The sequence below is a fragment of the Corvus cornix genome, chromosome 3, assembly GCF_000738735.6.
Source record: "Corvus cornix cornix isolate S_Up_H32 chromosome 3, ASM73873v5, whole genome shotgun sequence".
Classification (NCBI taxonomy): domain Eukaryota; kingdom Metazoa; phylum Chordata; class Aves; order Passeriformes; family Corvidae; genus Corvus; species Corvus cornix.
In genome coordinates, this window is record NC_047056.1 from 53143131 (window position 1) to 53157642 (window position 14512).

Consider the following 14512-nt stretch of genomic DNA (forward strand, 5'->3'; position numbering starts at 1 on the left):
ATTAAGTAATTACTTACCTTCCTATCCCATTAAAATTGCATAATGAAAGCTGAGCTGCTTTTGAAAAAATTAGCAGTAAGTAAAGATTGCTATTTTATTATTGATAGTTATTTTGGTATGAATGCCAATATAAAGTGGAATATGTCGCTGCTGAGAGAACATCAACAGCAATAACTTGTCTTAGTGAAAAAGTTCATGGTCTAACCAGTAGTTAATAAATTGTATATACAAACTTAACTATATGTATAGTTGCTGTATTACCAGCTTGTCTTTTAAAAGCCCCTGATTAAATATTGTTCCCTTGGTGTCTGTACATCCTGACCTCTACAACAGGCAGCAATGGGCACGAATCACCCTTGTGTTCATTCAAGTAACAAAAACAAGATTGTACTATTATCAACAACAACCACAATCATATATAAAAAAGAATAACTAAAAGCTGTTAGTCCCTCTACAAGGCAAGAAAACAATCATAGGACCCTTCCTAGGGTATTTTCCTAAAGGTCTACATTTTAATTTGTCTACTGCAGCCCCTGTTAATCGATAAATTTTGCATTTGCATCACCTGCTATTTCCAGGCAAGCATGTCTCAGCAGTCACCTCCCTGCAACAAACTGCCTCCCCAGACCTGGTTGCTTCCTTTCATGCCTCCTCTATCTCCAGAGCCATTGACAGCTCCAGTGTTCTTTTACTCACATTTCTGTTCCCACACGTGGAGAAGGTGATGCAACAAGCTTGACGTTTATTTACAAACTGCAAGTGACAATATGTGTTAATTCAGCTGGTTGCACCCAGCAGAAAGGGGCCTTCCAAAACCAACCTTCTGGAATAACAAACCAAACTGCACCTGCTCGGTTCCCTGGAGCAAAGCAGATACAGATTGTTACTGTGACTGAAGCAATTACCAGTGCTATAGCTGGCAGAACACCCCCAAACTGCCATGAAAAGGGCAGGGAAGCAAAAGTTGACTATATTTTAAGTCAATTATCCTTCACAAAGAAGAAAAAACCTGAAAACTTCTGGAACCTTGATATAAAAGAAAACTGTGATAATCAGCACAGTTCACCTGGCCTGTTACTAGTTCAAGTGAACACTGACACTATAAGCAAAGCAAAAAAGCAAAAGGCCAAAGCAGAGTGCCATGACCAGAAGCTATATTGCTGTTCCATTTCTCCGTTTCCAAACTTAACAACTAATTTCATAATTTCTGCATTTTAGTAGAAGCTCAATTTTATCTGAAAACTCATCAGATAACCCCCCCTTAGAGCTAAGGGGGATTTAATGAACACTGGCAGAGCCCCAGCATTCCTTCCCCGAGCTAGAAGAGAACTTTTCACAGCTGCAATGTAAAGCATTCAGACACAAGGTTGGGAGTCTTCCCCTTCTCCTCTTCCCAGAGCCTGACACTCCAGGTTTAAGCTTGACTTAGAAATGCTGATGTACAATGACAGTCGTTCACAGTGAAATTCCAGTAAAGCCCAGTGTTTTGTCTCCTACAATTGCCATTTGCAGATTCCTTGGAAAGACTGAGAGCAGAGCAAATTCATATGGTATTTCCCCTAATACTCTCCCAGACATCTGACTATTTTCAGCTCAGGGAACTTTCAGCTCCTGTGGTAGTTTGCTTCGTGTCCCAGTGGATCTTTCATTCATATACTTTCCCAGTCTTTGAATTCTTGTGAACTCCTTGTATCACAGCATCCTTTGGCAAAGTGGCTTTGGCTAGTCACCTCCCTGAAGAACCTCCTTCTTTTGTTTGATTTCCTACCCCTCTAGTATTTCACTTTATTTTCATTTTACAGTTCCTAGTTTTTCTGTAGGAAGAGAAGACAGGTAATCCCTTTCCACGTTTCAACACTACTGTTCTGGTGGCTCTCTAGCAATTCCTTTAAGCTATTTCTTTTCTAGGGTGAAGGGTTCTAGACTTCACACTAATTCCTTACGTAGATGTTGGTTTGTGCCTTCTTCTGCACTTCTATGAACCTTCTCTAGATCTCTCCCTTTTCTGGGACAAGGGGACCAGCACTGCACAGTACAAGAAGTGCAGTGAACTGCAATTTTATACGGTGATCCTGTTATCTTTTACTTTGCTGTCAGTTCTTTTCCTAATCATTACCAATATTTTATTTTCCTCTTTTAACTGCTGCTGAGCACCAACTCGATGTTTTCAGAGCACTATCTATCCATCTGTCAAAAGGTCTTCCCCAAGTAGCAGAGATCACTGCAGAGACCATTATTGCAAATGTGAAATTAGGAGTGGGTTTTTTTGTCCCATGTATCACTTCACATTTACCTACACTGAGTTTCACCTGCCATTTCATTGTCAAGTTTCATAAAGACTTTCTGAGATTCTTGACAATTGGCCATTGCCTTTAGTATTTTGAATAACTTCACATCATCAATAAACTTTGTAGCTCAATGTTCAAGCTTTTTTTAAGGGCACCCATGAACATGGTGAAGAGGTGAGGATCCAGCACAGACCCCTGCAAAACTCCAATGGTAACCTGGGTCCATTATGAGGATCCACGCCAGAATTTTCTCATTTGTGCCACAGCTGGGATGTTCACCAAGCAAGAGAAGCTACTTTACCACCTTTTTTTTTATTTGTTCCCAGAATGCTTTTTTTAAAAAAAACAGAGAATAAACACTGGCCATCATAGCATTTTATTCTGTTGTTAAAGGTGACAGGACAGAGGAAATCCCTTGTGGTGATGTTAAGGTTTCCAGTTTATCAATGACAAAATGAGAAATACCACAAACCCCAAAAGCAATTTCCTTAAAAAGGAAAGCAAACAGGGTAGATATATCACAAGAATCAGCTGATATCCAGGCAGATGGGAACATCACCACCACAAAACCTTTGCCATCCATCCTCCCATGTGAATTACACAAGGTATGATGGGGCTCATGCATCAGGTTCAGTGGAACTTGTGGGTACAGTTACTGAAAAGAGAAAGCGTAATGGCATCTGGCTGGTTATTATTCAGGTTGTTCCAGCACAGATTTGTCATCTGCTTTAAAAGTACTTAATGTGTGCTTGACAAGATGCAGAATGCAACAGAAACAAATCAGCAACTTTCTAGTCTGCAAAATTTTATTAAGCAACAGCTGGACAACTCTTACAACTCCAAGTCATCAAGGAAAAATAGGGCAATCAGTCCATCTCTCAATCATGTAGACAGTAAAGAATCTGGACAAACCACATTTTTATAGGGAAACCAACAATACTTTCTAGGCACCTCCTGCAAAATCTATTACACAAGATACATAAAAGGAGAGGCAGATCAGGGTAGTTTTTAGGTACAATGGAAACAAAGCATACCATGGTAAATTCGGGAGAAAAAAAAAAAAAGGAGATTCAAAAAAATAGAATGAAAAAGCAGTTTAGGTAAGTGAAGTTCACACATGGTGTACCAAATTTTCCAAAGCCTTAAGAAAAACATGCTGGGCTTGCTCACTTAAGAATGCATGCACCTGCATGACTCTATGCTCATTAAATTTAAAAAAAAGAAAAAAAAAGAAAAAAGGGAAAAAAAAGAAAAAAAATCCCAAATTACTTTCAAATTTATAGTACCAAAATAATGCATTTATAAACAAATGCAACTCCCCTTCTTTTTCAGGAAACACTACAGTGCCTTTTCAACCCAATGCATCCCCATGCTATTCCACAACACCATATATTTTATCTACAATAAACAACGAGATCTTGAACAGACATACCCTTCCCCAAACACACAACACACAAACAGAAAAAGAAGCAGTGAATGCAGAAATAGTGAAATGGAAGTGAAAAGCAACCAAAGGCAAAACAAGTATCAAGCAAACTAGAAACAAAGGGAAAGTTAGAAAAGTTCTGAACAAATAGCTTCAAACAACATAGGTAGGAATTACTGGCTGAGCATTATTCCTGTGAAATACTTGCAACTCAGGTGTGTACACTGTTCCAAAATGTTTCTCTTTTATTATTACTTTAATCTTTATCTGTATCTTAAGCCATCTACTTGGCCAGTCAGATAAAATTCCAAAAATAGACAACCTTTGTCAAGATTTAGAATTGCTGAATCAGACCATATTTTAAAATTGTAAACCAGAGGGCAAGGATTAAGAACAGACAGGCAGGCTTTGACATCACACCATCTAACTTTTTCATTGAACACTCTGGATAGGTAAGTGTTTGGTGTTTTCATTTATTTAATTTTGTCTCACAAAATCATGTTGTGATCCTGCAGTCAGCTCTGTGTCAGCAAACCAGTGCACTTGCATGGTGCTCCCAATCAATCAATTTGCCTTAAAAGACAAATTTCTCTTACAGATTCATTTGCAAAATCAAAAGTTGAAGGGTAAAGCTTTTTGTTTTCTTAGCAAGAACTGCTTCACTGAATCACATTTCATTCTTTTGTTTCATTAATTGCTTTTGCCTTAAAAATTTTCAAGATGCAGCAACAATCAAACCGCCCAAAGAAACTCCTGATACATCTTCGGCGACATCAGGCAAGAGGGAAAGCAGTCTTTTCATCTTAAAACATCTCTGTGGGACTTTTTAAGAAGAAAATTAAATAAATACAAAGACAAAATGAATCGCATAGACCACTGTTCACAAGTCGTAATTAATTTTATTCCTTTGAGAATGGTGCATGTAAATTCCAATCCTGTAAAGAGGACCTGTGGTATCTCTCTGCAGACTACTCCTGAGGGCAGCAGAACTGTAAATTGGTATTTGCTAATGAAGGTTTGTGCCTTGAAGGAGAAGGGACATGAATACAAACAAAATTTGTCTACTAGGATTTTCCCATTTTTGTAAGCAGTATAGCTGACTTGCTCTCTTACACTGGGAAAACCATTATGCCAATCCCTAAATAACATAAACAGCTTGCCCTCCTGTCCTGCGATGAAATCCTAGGAAGGGGAATAACCAAGTCAAAAATCTGAATGACTACTCTGTGGCCAGGATTTTACTTCTAGCATTCTTCAAGGGGGGTTATATGGAGCTGTCAACATGTCTGTTGTCTAATGCTCTATAATTTCCTTGAGTGGATGTATGGGTCATACAAGTCATCTTTACCTTATAATCACACAGTAATGGGGAAGTACATTTTGGGTTGGATTCTGCTCTCTTGGTGTAACCATGTAGTGAGGTTGGAAGTTGGCCCTCTGTCAGCATGCCACACAAGGGTCTCATCTCTTACCAGTCTCTGATTTACTGGTCTGGAGTAATTTGGGCCCTGCAGACGTGCAATTTCCAAACTGTTGCTCTGGGAAACACATTCTTAAAAGTTAACAAAAATTTACTGTGTCTTCTCTTCCCTTTCACTTCATCAAATCAGTTTTTGCACTTGCTGCTCTTTTTATATGAGGATGTAAAATGTTTCTGAGAGGTAAGAGGGCACCAAGGTAATACAGGATCACACACATCAGGCTGCAAAAAGCAAATGCACAGAAATTGTCTGAGGCAACAATCAGGCAAGCTCCAAAATCTGTTTGTAATTTCTGAGAGGACACTAAAAAGACACATCAAGGAAAGGCTGGACCTATGGAAAGTTTAGGCTGAAGGCTTCAGCAAAGTTAGATATCCTTGCCTGACACCTGTAGACCTTCACGCATCTTCATAAAAACACTGTTTTACTTGTGGCTGCATCGCAGAAAACTTCTGTCACTGAAATGAACCTGTGTGCAGATTTACTGATATTCAGGGAGCCCATGGCACATGTTACTGCGATCTCTGGAACTGAGTGCAAAGTTGCTAATGTGATAATTCCTTTTTTCTTCCTCTGTCACCCCCCACCTTTTCATAGTTTCTCAGGATGTTGCAGAAACATGTATTCTTACTGATATATACTTAGCTTGTTTCAAGCTAAAATTTGCCACTCTTTATATGCCAGACTTTGAGTATCAATTTTTAGACTCTGATAGGAGATCTATTTCGAGGATATCACCATTATTTTTTCAAAAGAATCAGGTTTTTGGTTTCATCCCTTTGCAACACCAGCAGAGCAGATTCTCACTTCAGATGGACACCATGGCTGCTGGCTGGCATCAGGGTTTTCTCTGCCCAATGCTGTTGCAGCCAAACTGCATGGCAACCTCACACTGCTCTTGGAGTAGACCTAGAAGGATGAGTGGAGGAACACCTGCTCCAACAGGTCTCCTATGGAGCATCTTGAAGAGGCAAAGCTGCTGCAGGCAACGTCAGGGCACAGCTCCATCAGCTCTGTGCAGCACCTGCCAGAAGCATTGTGGCTGTGCTGGAGCCAGCTGAACCCAGCTGAAGAAGGAGCATTGTAAGGCTGAGCAGAGGAAAATGCTTCTACTGCTACACTATTCCTTGTGCCTTAGCTTATTCCAAGCTAGTTTGCCTGTATCTCCACCTGGCACTGAACTATGCCATCGCCAAACCCTACTAGCTACACAATGATCTCCTTACAAATAGCCCATGGTGTTATACCCTCTCTTATCACATAACCCACCTTATCTTGTACCTCAAGAAAAAGCAACCATGCCTTGTATTTTTAAGCCACTCCCAACCAAAGTATAGTTACAAAGAAAGGAGGAAAACAGAGGACAGATTTCTGCAGGTCCCAAAGATTAGTCACCTAGACTCTTTGTAGTCTGCACAGTTCTCCATAGCAAACTCATTGCATTTAGCTGCCAAAAAATATTTTTGCCTGCATTATGAATTTTTTGCATATTGTCCAGCAAAACCAGGTCTTCCTAGAAACATTTTTAATTTCTTGCTGCAAAATATACCTGCTAGCAAACAATTGCTTACAAAGATGCTCTTTAAATATAAATAAGTGTGTATAACTCACTGATACATAGTAATAAAATAATCCCTAAATCACTCATTACATTACACAAGAAAAATAATTTGTCTTTTGGACATTAACAGGAAATCTGCATTAAATTATCTTTAAAAAACCACTCAAAACTCCCTAAAGAAAAATCAAACCCAAACTAAAACAAAACAAAAAACCAACCCAAGAGAAACAAACAAACTCCCTAGACTGTTAAAATTATTGCACAACTGAAAAAAAAGCTTTGGAAAAAACATCCTTTACTAGTGGAAATTACTGCATTTATAACAGAACTAGATATTTCTGAACACTTTGCTACATTCTTCCTAGAAGAACTCAAGTTATCTACAGAAAAACTGAGTTTCACTAATGAAATAGAAAATGTAACACCTATCTTTTGGCTGAATGCAATAGCAATCTTCAGGATTTAAGTGATTAATTGGAGGCGTTCTTAAATTTGTTTCCTATATTGTATCTCAATGGAAAATAAACCAACTTTCACTCGTTCTTTGTATAATTTAGGATCCAGTTGTACACTCAGACTTTTACATATTTCCCACTCCTTTCATTAAAATTCTATATATTTGAGAGCATTTTCTCTCTCTAATACAGGGTATTCTCTACACATTAAAATCAGTTAAAGAGACTTGGCTAAGTTATTTTCAAAAAGATAAAAGATTATCTTATCTTATAGAATTTTCTGACAAGTAAACAGAAAGGATGTTGGAAATAGCATTTATTTTCCCAAATTTTTATAATTATTCCTTGTTCTTTGCTGGGGCAGAAACCAGAGCTCTTTCTATGCCAAGGCTCTTTGTGAGTGCCATCAGAAGGATGCAATCATGACCTGGACCAATGAAACCAAATTACTAACTCTGCTACTTGTTTTTATCAGGTTTCAGATCTTGGTTCTCCATTAGAATAAAACTGCTAATAACTGGAAAATTTTGGCAATGAACGAAGTGAAGACGAATAATGTTCTCTGGAAGGTTAAAGAAACTGTATGCTGTAGTTCTTCTACTTAATGAGATTTTCTTCAGAAAAGAATATTCGCTTTGTTTCCATGTAATAAGAATTTTGGCTAATGATGTTCTTCCAGCTGAGTATTTCCGACACATGACTAAGTGGCCCTTCCCTCAGCAAGCAAACAAGCCAGCCCTGGTATGTTTATTGTCTTAGAGTGTTCAGTGTGCGCCTGTGAAACACTAATTAGGGTACAGCTGGCTAGCACAGACCTTAGGGCAGGTGAGGATTCTCATCAGCCAACTTCCCTCTTTGTGTACTGGGATCAATGGACTAAGAATTCAACCTACTGTTTTTACAGTATATAACTCAATATAGACAAAGGGCTTAATAGTGTTTCCTCAATAAAAAACAAGTTAAACATTTCCATTGATTTTCAAGGGACCAGAACCAAATCTATTTCGGTTCCTTTGTTCCATACACGTTATACATACAGGCACTCAAACTGCTGAATAAATCATGCACGTGAAAAAGAACACAAACGGGCCCAGACAATTAATGGAAACAAAACTAATTAATTAAAGAAAACAACAATCTGATAGATGCCAAGGGTCATGTTGAGCCTGACCAATCTCACACAAAAGCAGAAGCTGCTAAGCTTTGGGATAATACAGGCATGGTACCATCTACTGCCCTGCTCCTTCCTTCCTACTTCTCCTTCCTCTCTCCAATGAAACCATCTTACAGGTGGTTTTTCCTGGACCTACCCTGTGGGGCATTACCCAATCTAACTCATCCCCTCCCTTGGCAGCTCTCTGAAACTCCTCTGACTGGCATTGCTCCTCTGTGTTGTACAGCTCTGGAAGCCTCAGCAGAGCAGAATTTAGAAGCTCACTGTGTATTGGTAATTTCTACTACAGCAGGGTCTTATGTGAAATGTTCCTCTAGAATAAATCAAATGCAACACACATCTGCTCTACTACTAGGACTCAAGAAAAAGAGAAAATCACACATATTCATCTTAAATTATACCAAGTTTTTCAAGTAAAGAAGTTAAAATGTGGACGAAAGACAAAGCAGCCACCGACATCTCAACCAGCAAATCTTTCCCAGTGGGCCTTGAAAAAAATCTGCTGTGATGTTTTGTAATCTAATGTCCAAATAATTATATGAATACTTTGGGAGTTTGTGTAACACTGGTCAAACTACTTCCATATCAAAACATATTCTGTAGCAAAATGCTGACCAGGAAGAAAGAGAAAAAGCAAATAAACATGTGCACAACACGTGGACAAAAAAGAAACTCTTCTGTGCAAGCAACCTTCTGAAATGCTCAACAGGTCTGTATGTGCACCAGAGAGATCTGCACAGTCATACTGCTGTTATTAAGCTTTCCTCTGTAACACTCCATGTAGACATTGGCTTCCTGCTCTTAGCTGGACCAAGTAGCAAGGTGACAAAAGACGATTCTGTCCAGTTTTTCCTTTCTTTTTCAACTCATTTGTTCTCCAGCCAGCCATGATGTTGTTTTCTGTAATGGATTTCCTTCCCTGATGAAATTTCTTCTTGTAATGACCTGCTACACTTCTGTCTCCTTCCTAACTCAAGCACTGTTGTAGCATTTGATTGATACTGATTGCTAAGAGGACTGAATACACTGGGTCTTCTCATTTGCTGGAAAGACTGTTTACACAGTGTAAACACACTGAAACGAGGAACAAGCACAGGCACAGCCTCCAAGATAGATCTGATCACACTGTACCTCTCCCAGCTACAGGCCAAATCAGAGAATACTGCTGACCAATGTGAAGAAAAAAGCAATGCTCATGATTATTTCCTCTCCAGTTTTCTGTCACCTACTGAAAGATGTTTATGCCAGTAACAAAAGAAGCAATGCTTGTAACTATTTGCTCCTCTGTCTTCTGTCACCTACTGAAAGATGTTTATCCTCAATAACAGCACACAAAACAAGCAGACATCAACTTCTTTGATACAGTGGGTTTTTAAACTCTGGTTCTAGCCAGGACAGAGTTAATTTTTGCAGTAGCCAGGAGAGGACATGGCTAGAACTCAGAGGTTATTCTATACCACCTCCCATCATGTTCTGGGGCCGTGGGAAGGGGTCCCATCTGGCTGGCATAGTGTGGCAGCACAGTCAGGTATTGGCAGAGCTTTCCCCGTGGTGAGCACTCACGTGTGAATCCTTCGCCTCTCTGCACTCTGTTATTAACACTGCTGCTGTTACTGTTTGTTTTCTTATTCCTTATTTACTGCTGTTTGCAGTAAATCATTCTTATCTCTACCTGTGATCTTTACCTTTTGTGCCTCCAATTCTCCTCTTCATCCCACCACAGGGAAGGGAAAAGGGGACAGGGGAGTGAGCGAGTGGTGCATGGTTTGGAGTGTTTTTGTGGAAACACTAAATTGGGGAATACCATTCGTAAACCATGACAACCCATCAGCAACAATTTTTTCTCTTCTCTTTCTCATCACTGTTTGTAAATTAAATGTTTACCTATATAAGCCTCCCTGGAACCTGTGGTGCTCATTTATTAGCAGATATCAGAGAAGAAACATATCTTCAAGTATTACAGCTTCTTTTTTTTTTCTACTTTTTTGTTGCTATCACTGATGTTTTAGTAATAGAGTAGTAGTAGTAGTAGTAGTACAAACTGGACCAGAAAAAAGTCATGTTCCCTGTTTTAAAAAGAAGAGCATGAGATAAGGCAGTCTATCAAAAAGAGCAGTCTGTTTTAATCCCCCCATGAGCTTACACCAGCTACTGTAGCACACACAGCAGAACCACCACAACAAGCCAAAAGCCACACTTCTCCACGTAACACTGAATGGTTCTCAACCCTTCGCTCTTTCTGAGACCCAGCACAACGCTTGAAAAGAAAAAGAAACCAGAAAACAAACAAGCTAACAAACAAACAAACAAACAGAAAACAGCCCCCCACCCTCCACCCCGAGACTGATTAGAGTTAATGCCCTTCTGGTGGGCACCAAGAGACTTTTCCAGTTTTACTGCCTTCTTAACTCCCAGGCATCTCTGCACACCTAAAGCAGGCTGCCCTGACATTTTCCGGTTTGGACTTTATGAGAAGGTTATTATTTTCCTCTCTCCAGTCTCTGCTTGTTCATTTGAGGCGTTGAGTCACATTAGCCAGAGCAACAGCAAAGGCTTGCACTGCAGAAAATGGATACTGAAAGTCCAAAATGTAAGCATTGCCATCAATTCTTCCAAACTGCATCACCTGGGAAGCAGGGGAAGAGAAAAAGGAAGGAAAAAAGAGAACAAGGTCAAAAAAAAAATGAACCACAGAAAAGGAAACAGAGAAGAGGGAAATTTTTTGGTCCTTTGTATGAACACCTTGCCTTCTCAGTTAATATGATTTGAGCTATCATACGATGCCAAAGAACAGTGAGAGCACTCTACTTTCAGTCTGTATTGAGTGTTTGACTGCAATACTTGACTCCACAGAGTAAACTGATAAAACATGCTGCGTTTTTTCTACAGTGCATACAGCATTGGTTTAAGTCGCTTGTCACCAATTATTTCAGCAGCTGTGGGTACACCAGCATCATGCTTCCTGCAGGAAAACATCAGTCTCTCCCTTGGAAATATCCTGTCAGCAGCCCATCAGGAAAACAGATTTGATTTTCAAAGAAAGGAGCTTTCAGGGAAGGCGAATAACCAATTTCGTCACTCTAGCACTTCATAGTTGATAAGGTGTTCATTCTTTGCAGTTCTGTTTTCCTCTGCATAAACTTCAGTAGCACATAATTACAGCAAGAATGAATCAGCAAAAGGGCAGTGAGGGCTGTTTGAAATGTAAAAGCAAAACTAGTCAGGTTGCTCATTGCTCTTCCACATCTGAAGTCTGGCCTATTATTATTGCTTTTTCATTTGCTTCGTCAGAAATCCAGATTTTATTTGCTCTACAGTGAAGATCCTTGAGCCAGAACGGGGACTGACTGTGCAAGTCAAGTCAGGCTTTGTTCCACCCCTACCACCAAAACGTGTGGTTGGGTGTTTTTGCACAGCTGCCCATGGGCACATATCCACAGCCATTTACTTGAAGAAGAAAGGGGTACAAATGACTCTGATCGTTGCCTTTCAGCTGTTGTTATACACAAGCAAAACCAAAAGACTACCACTGGTCATGCATGTTGGATACTTAAGACATCTAACTCCCAACTTAAATCACAGGAAGTTGAGAGCCTTGATATCTTTAGTGAACTAAAAGTGACTTACAGCTGGACAAGGAAATAAATATGAATTTCTTGAGTCTCAGTCCAGCATCCTGCTAATTAGCACCACTTACAAGCCTGGGTTTGGTGTAGTAGTAGTAACATACCATTCTGGCCAAAATTAAATGTTTTGAGTTTTTGAACTACCCATTGACCCTTCTACCTACAGATGGTTCAAAAATGGCCCAGAAGCACTTTTCTCTGGGGTGGGTCAGTGTCTCCCTCCTCTAGCATTAAAAGCCAACCCCAGGGGCCAGGTAGCTGCTCACTAGTGAAAATTTTGGCATGAAGGGAACCTAACTGCCTTAGCTACCTTCTGACTAGCTAACCTTTGTGAGCAGGGCAAGAAGGGAGCAGTGTTCACTCAAAATTAGCTGCCATCTGCAACCATCAGTGATGTCAAGTGCAGCTAGCACTGCGGAGACCTGTTGTGTTTATTACAAAACCTTCAGCTCTGAGAGCCAGCCAGACTAAAGGAGGCCCTCGTTCCCATGTCTGACTGCAGTAAGACCAAACATACTTTGTATATTCACTTTACAACTGAACTTCACTCTCCATGCTGAACTTAGACCTTCAACAGCTGTTTTTTATCAACCACATGGCAAAGCTTTTTTTCAGGAAACAGCTGACACAAGCAGGAGGCACGCAGCAGCATGAGAGACAGCTTATTCCTGGCATAATTTTCCCACACCCTGGCCCCCATTCCAGCAAATGTATGCTACCCCTTCCTACCTGTCGTCCTTCCAGCTCAATCTGGAAGTTTTTTGCTGACTCCTGGGTCACCCGCCCTCCGAAGTCCAGCTGGTAGACTTGCGTTGCCTCATTCCACAGTGGCTGCTTGTTGGCCATCACATACACAAAGCCTTGGCTTCCCAGTCTCCCATCCTCCTTCTCACTGGCCTTCCGGCACTTGAATTCATCCAGCTCACTGGCTGTCCTCAAACTCCTTTTAGTTTTCCAACCCTTTTTACTGCCCTGACTCTGGTTCATCAGTTCATCTCCACTGATAAAAAGCTCTGGCTCACTCTCTGAACTGTCCTGAAACTCATTCGTCTTGTTCAGTTTCTTGGACTTCAGCTGATCTTTCTGGCTCTTGACCTTCTTCTTCTCCCTCCCCAGCCGCGGGCTGGCTATCAGTGAATTGAAGTCAGTCAGTGTCCTTGCCTCCTTTTTGACCTTGCCCTCAGTGATAGCCTGCACATTTCCTTCCTCAGCTCGACTGTCCAGGCGTTTCCGACTCTTCTTGCCAAATTTGTCTGTCCTTTGAGGAACAGGGCTTTCTGTCAAGGAGAGCACCTCCTGGAAAGTGTCTGCCGTCTCCACCATTACCTCTGTGCCCACATGGCCCTGCAGCTCTGCTGGCGGGGGAGACATCACTGGCTTCTCCACCACAAGGAGTGGCTTGGGGGGCAAGGTGCCCTGGGGGTTCTGTACAGGTGGGCAGGTGCTGTAGGAGCTCCATGGGTGCAAGGCGATCGGTGGCAGCTGTAAACTAGAGCAAGTGCTACTTCCCGGGTACATGGGTGGCAAAGGGCAATAGGAGAGGTTGGATGGATAACCTGGCTGAAGCACAACTGTGGGCTCCTGCTGTGCAAACTGTGTTGGGGCCAGAGCTTCTTTGGGGGAGCAGGGGGCCTGCATTCCCTGAAGGGGTGGGGCACTGTAGCCTCCTGGGTAGGGTACTCCAACCCCGTAATTCGTCTGAAAAGTGGCAGTGGGACTGGTTGGAGACTTGGGGGAAACAAATGGCACTCGAGACATATCCAGATGTTGAGCTTGACCAATGATGAGCGGAGGAGGTTTTAGAGGGTTGGGCACTGAGCTCTGAGATGTCCTTTCCTGAGGAACCCATATCTCTTCACTCACCATAGGATCCCACTGGTATGGTGGTGGCCGTTTTACACTAAGGGTAGCCTCTGTCAAGGACACAGGTACGTGCCGTACTGATTTCTCCACCGGGCAGTGCTGAGAAAGGGCCTCATCCTCCGTGAAGGCGGAGTTGATATAATCCGCTCGGTCACGGGAATTGTCAGGCGGGCTCAGCAAGCTGTAGGAGGACTGGGAGGCCAGAGGCGAAGTACTGACAGAGTGAGCAATGACAGAGCTGTGTTGGGAGCCACTCCCCGTGCTCAGATCAGGTCTCATGCCACCAATACTGGAAGTGCTGGCACTAGCGATGTTGCCCGCACCACCAGCACTCGCACTGCTGCTGTTGCCAATGGCACCACTGCTGCATTGGCTGCAGGTGTACAAGGCCGTGGGTACTCTCTGCTGGTACTGTGCCGTCACAATGTTGCTCTTGGCCTTAGGGGGAAGTTGCAAGGTGGCTCTCTGACCATCCATCAGCTGAGCCATTTTCAGCGCTGCCTCTCTGCTGTTCCTCCGCAGAGTAGCATGAATGATACTGCTGTCCAGCCTCTGAGCCATGCTTCTGCCCTGGGACAGCTGGCTGGCAATGTCAGGGTAGGGCGGCGGGTCCCCGGTTGGGATGGAGTAACGGGGAC

The 14512-nt window shown here is 41.8% G+C and overlaps 1 protein-coding gene across 1 annotated transcript in view; it reads right to left on the minus strand.

The window, feature by feature from the left end:
• Positions 1-2648: 2648 nt before the first annotated feature.
• The window catches only part of TULP4 (TUB like protein 4), a 156687-nt gene continuing 144823 nt past the window's right edge, over positions 2649-14512 (minus strand). The window contains 2 exon segments of the mRNA XM_039568257.1: positions 2649-11011; positions 12741-14512. Of these exon segments, the coding sequence (XP_039424191.1) occupies positions 10895-11011; positions 12741-14512 (1889 nt within the window). The 3' untranslated portion in view covers positions 2649-10894.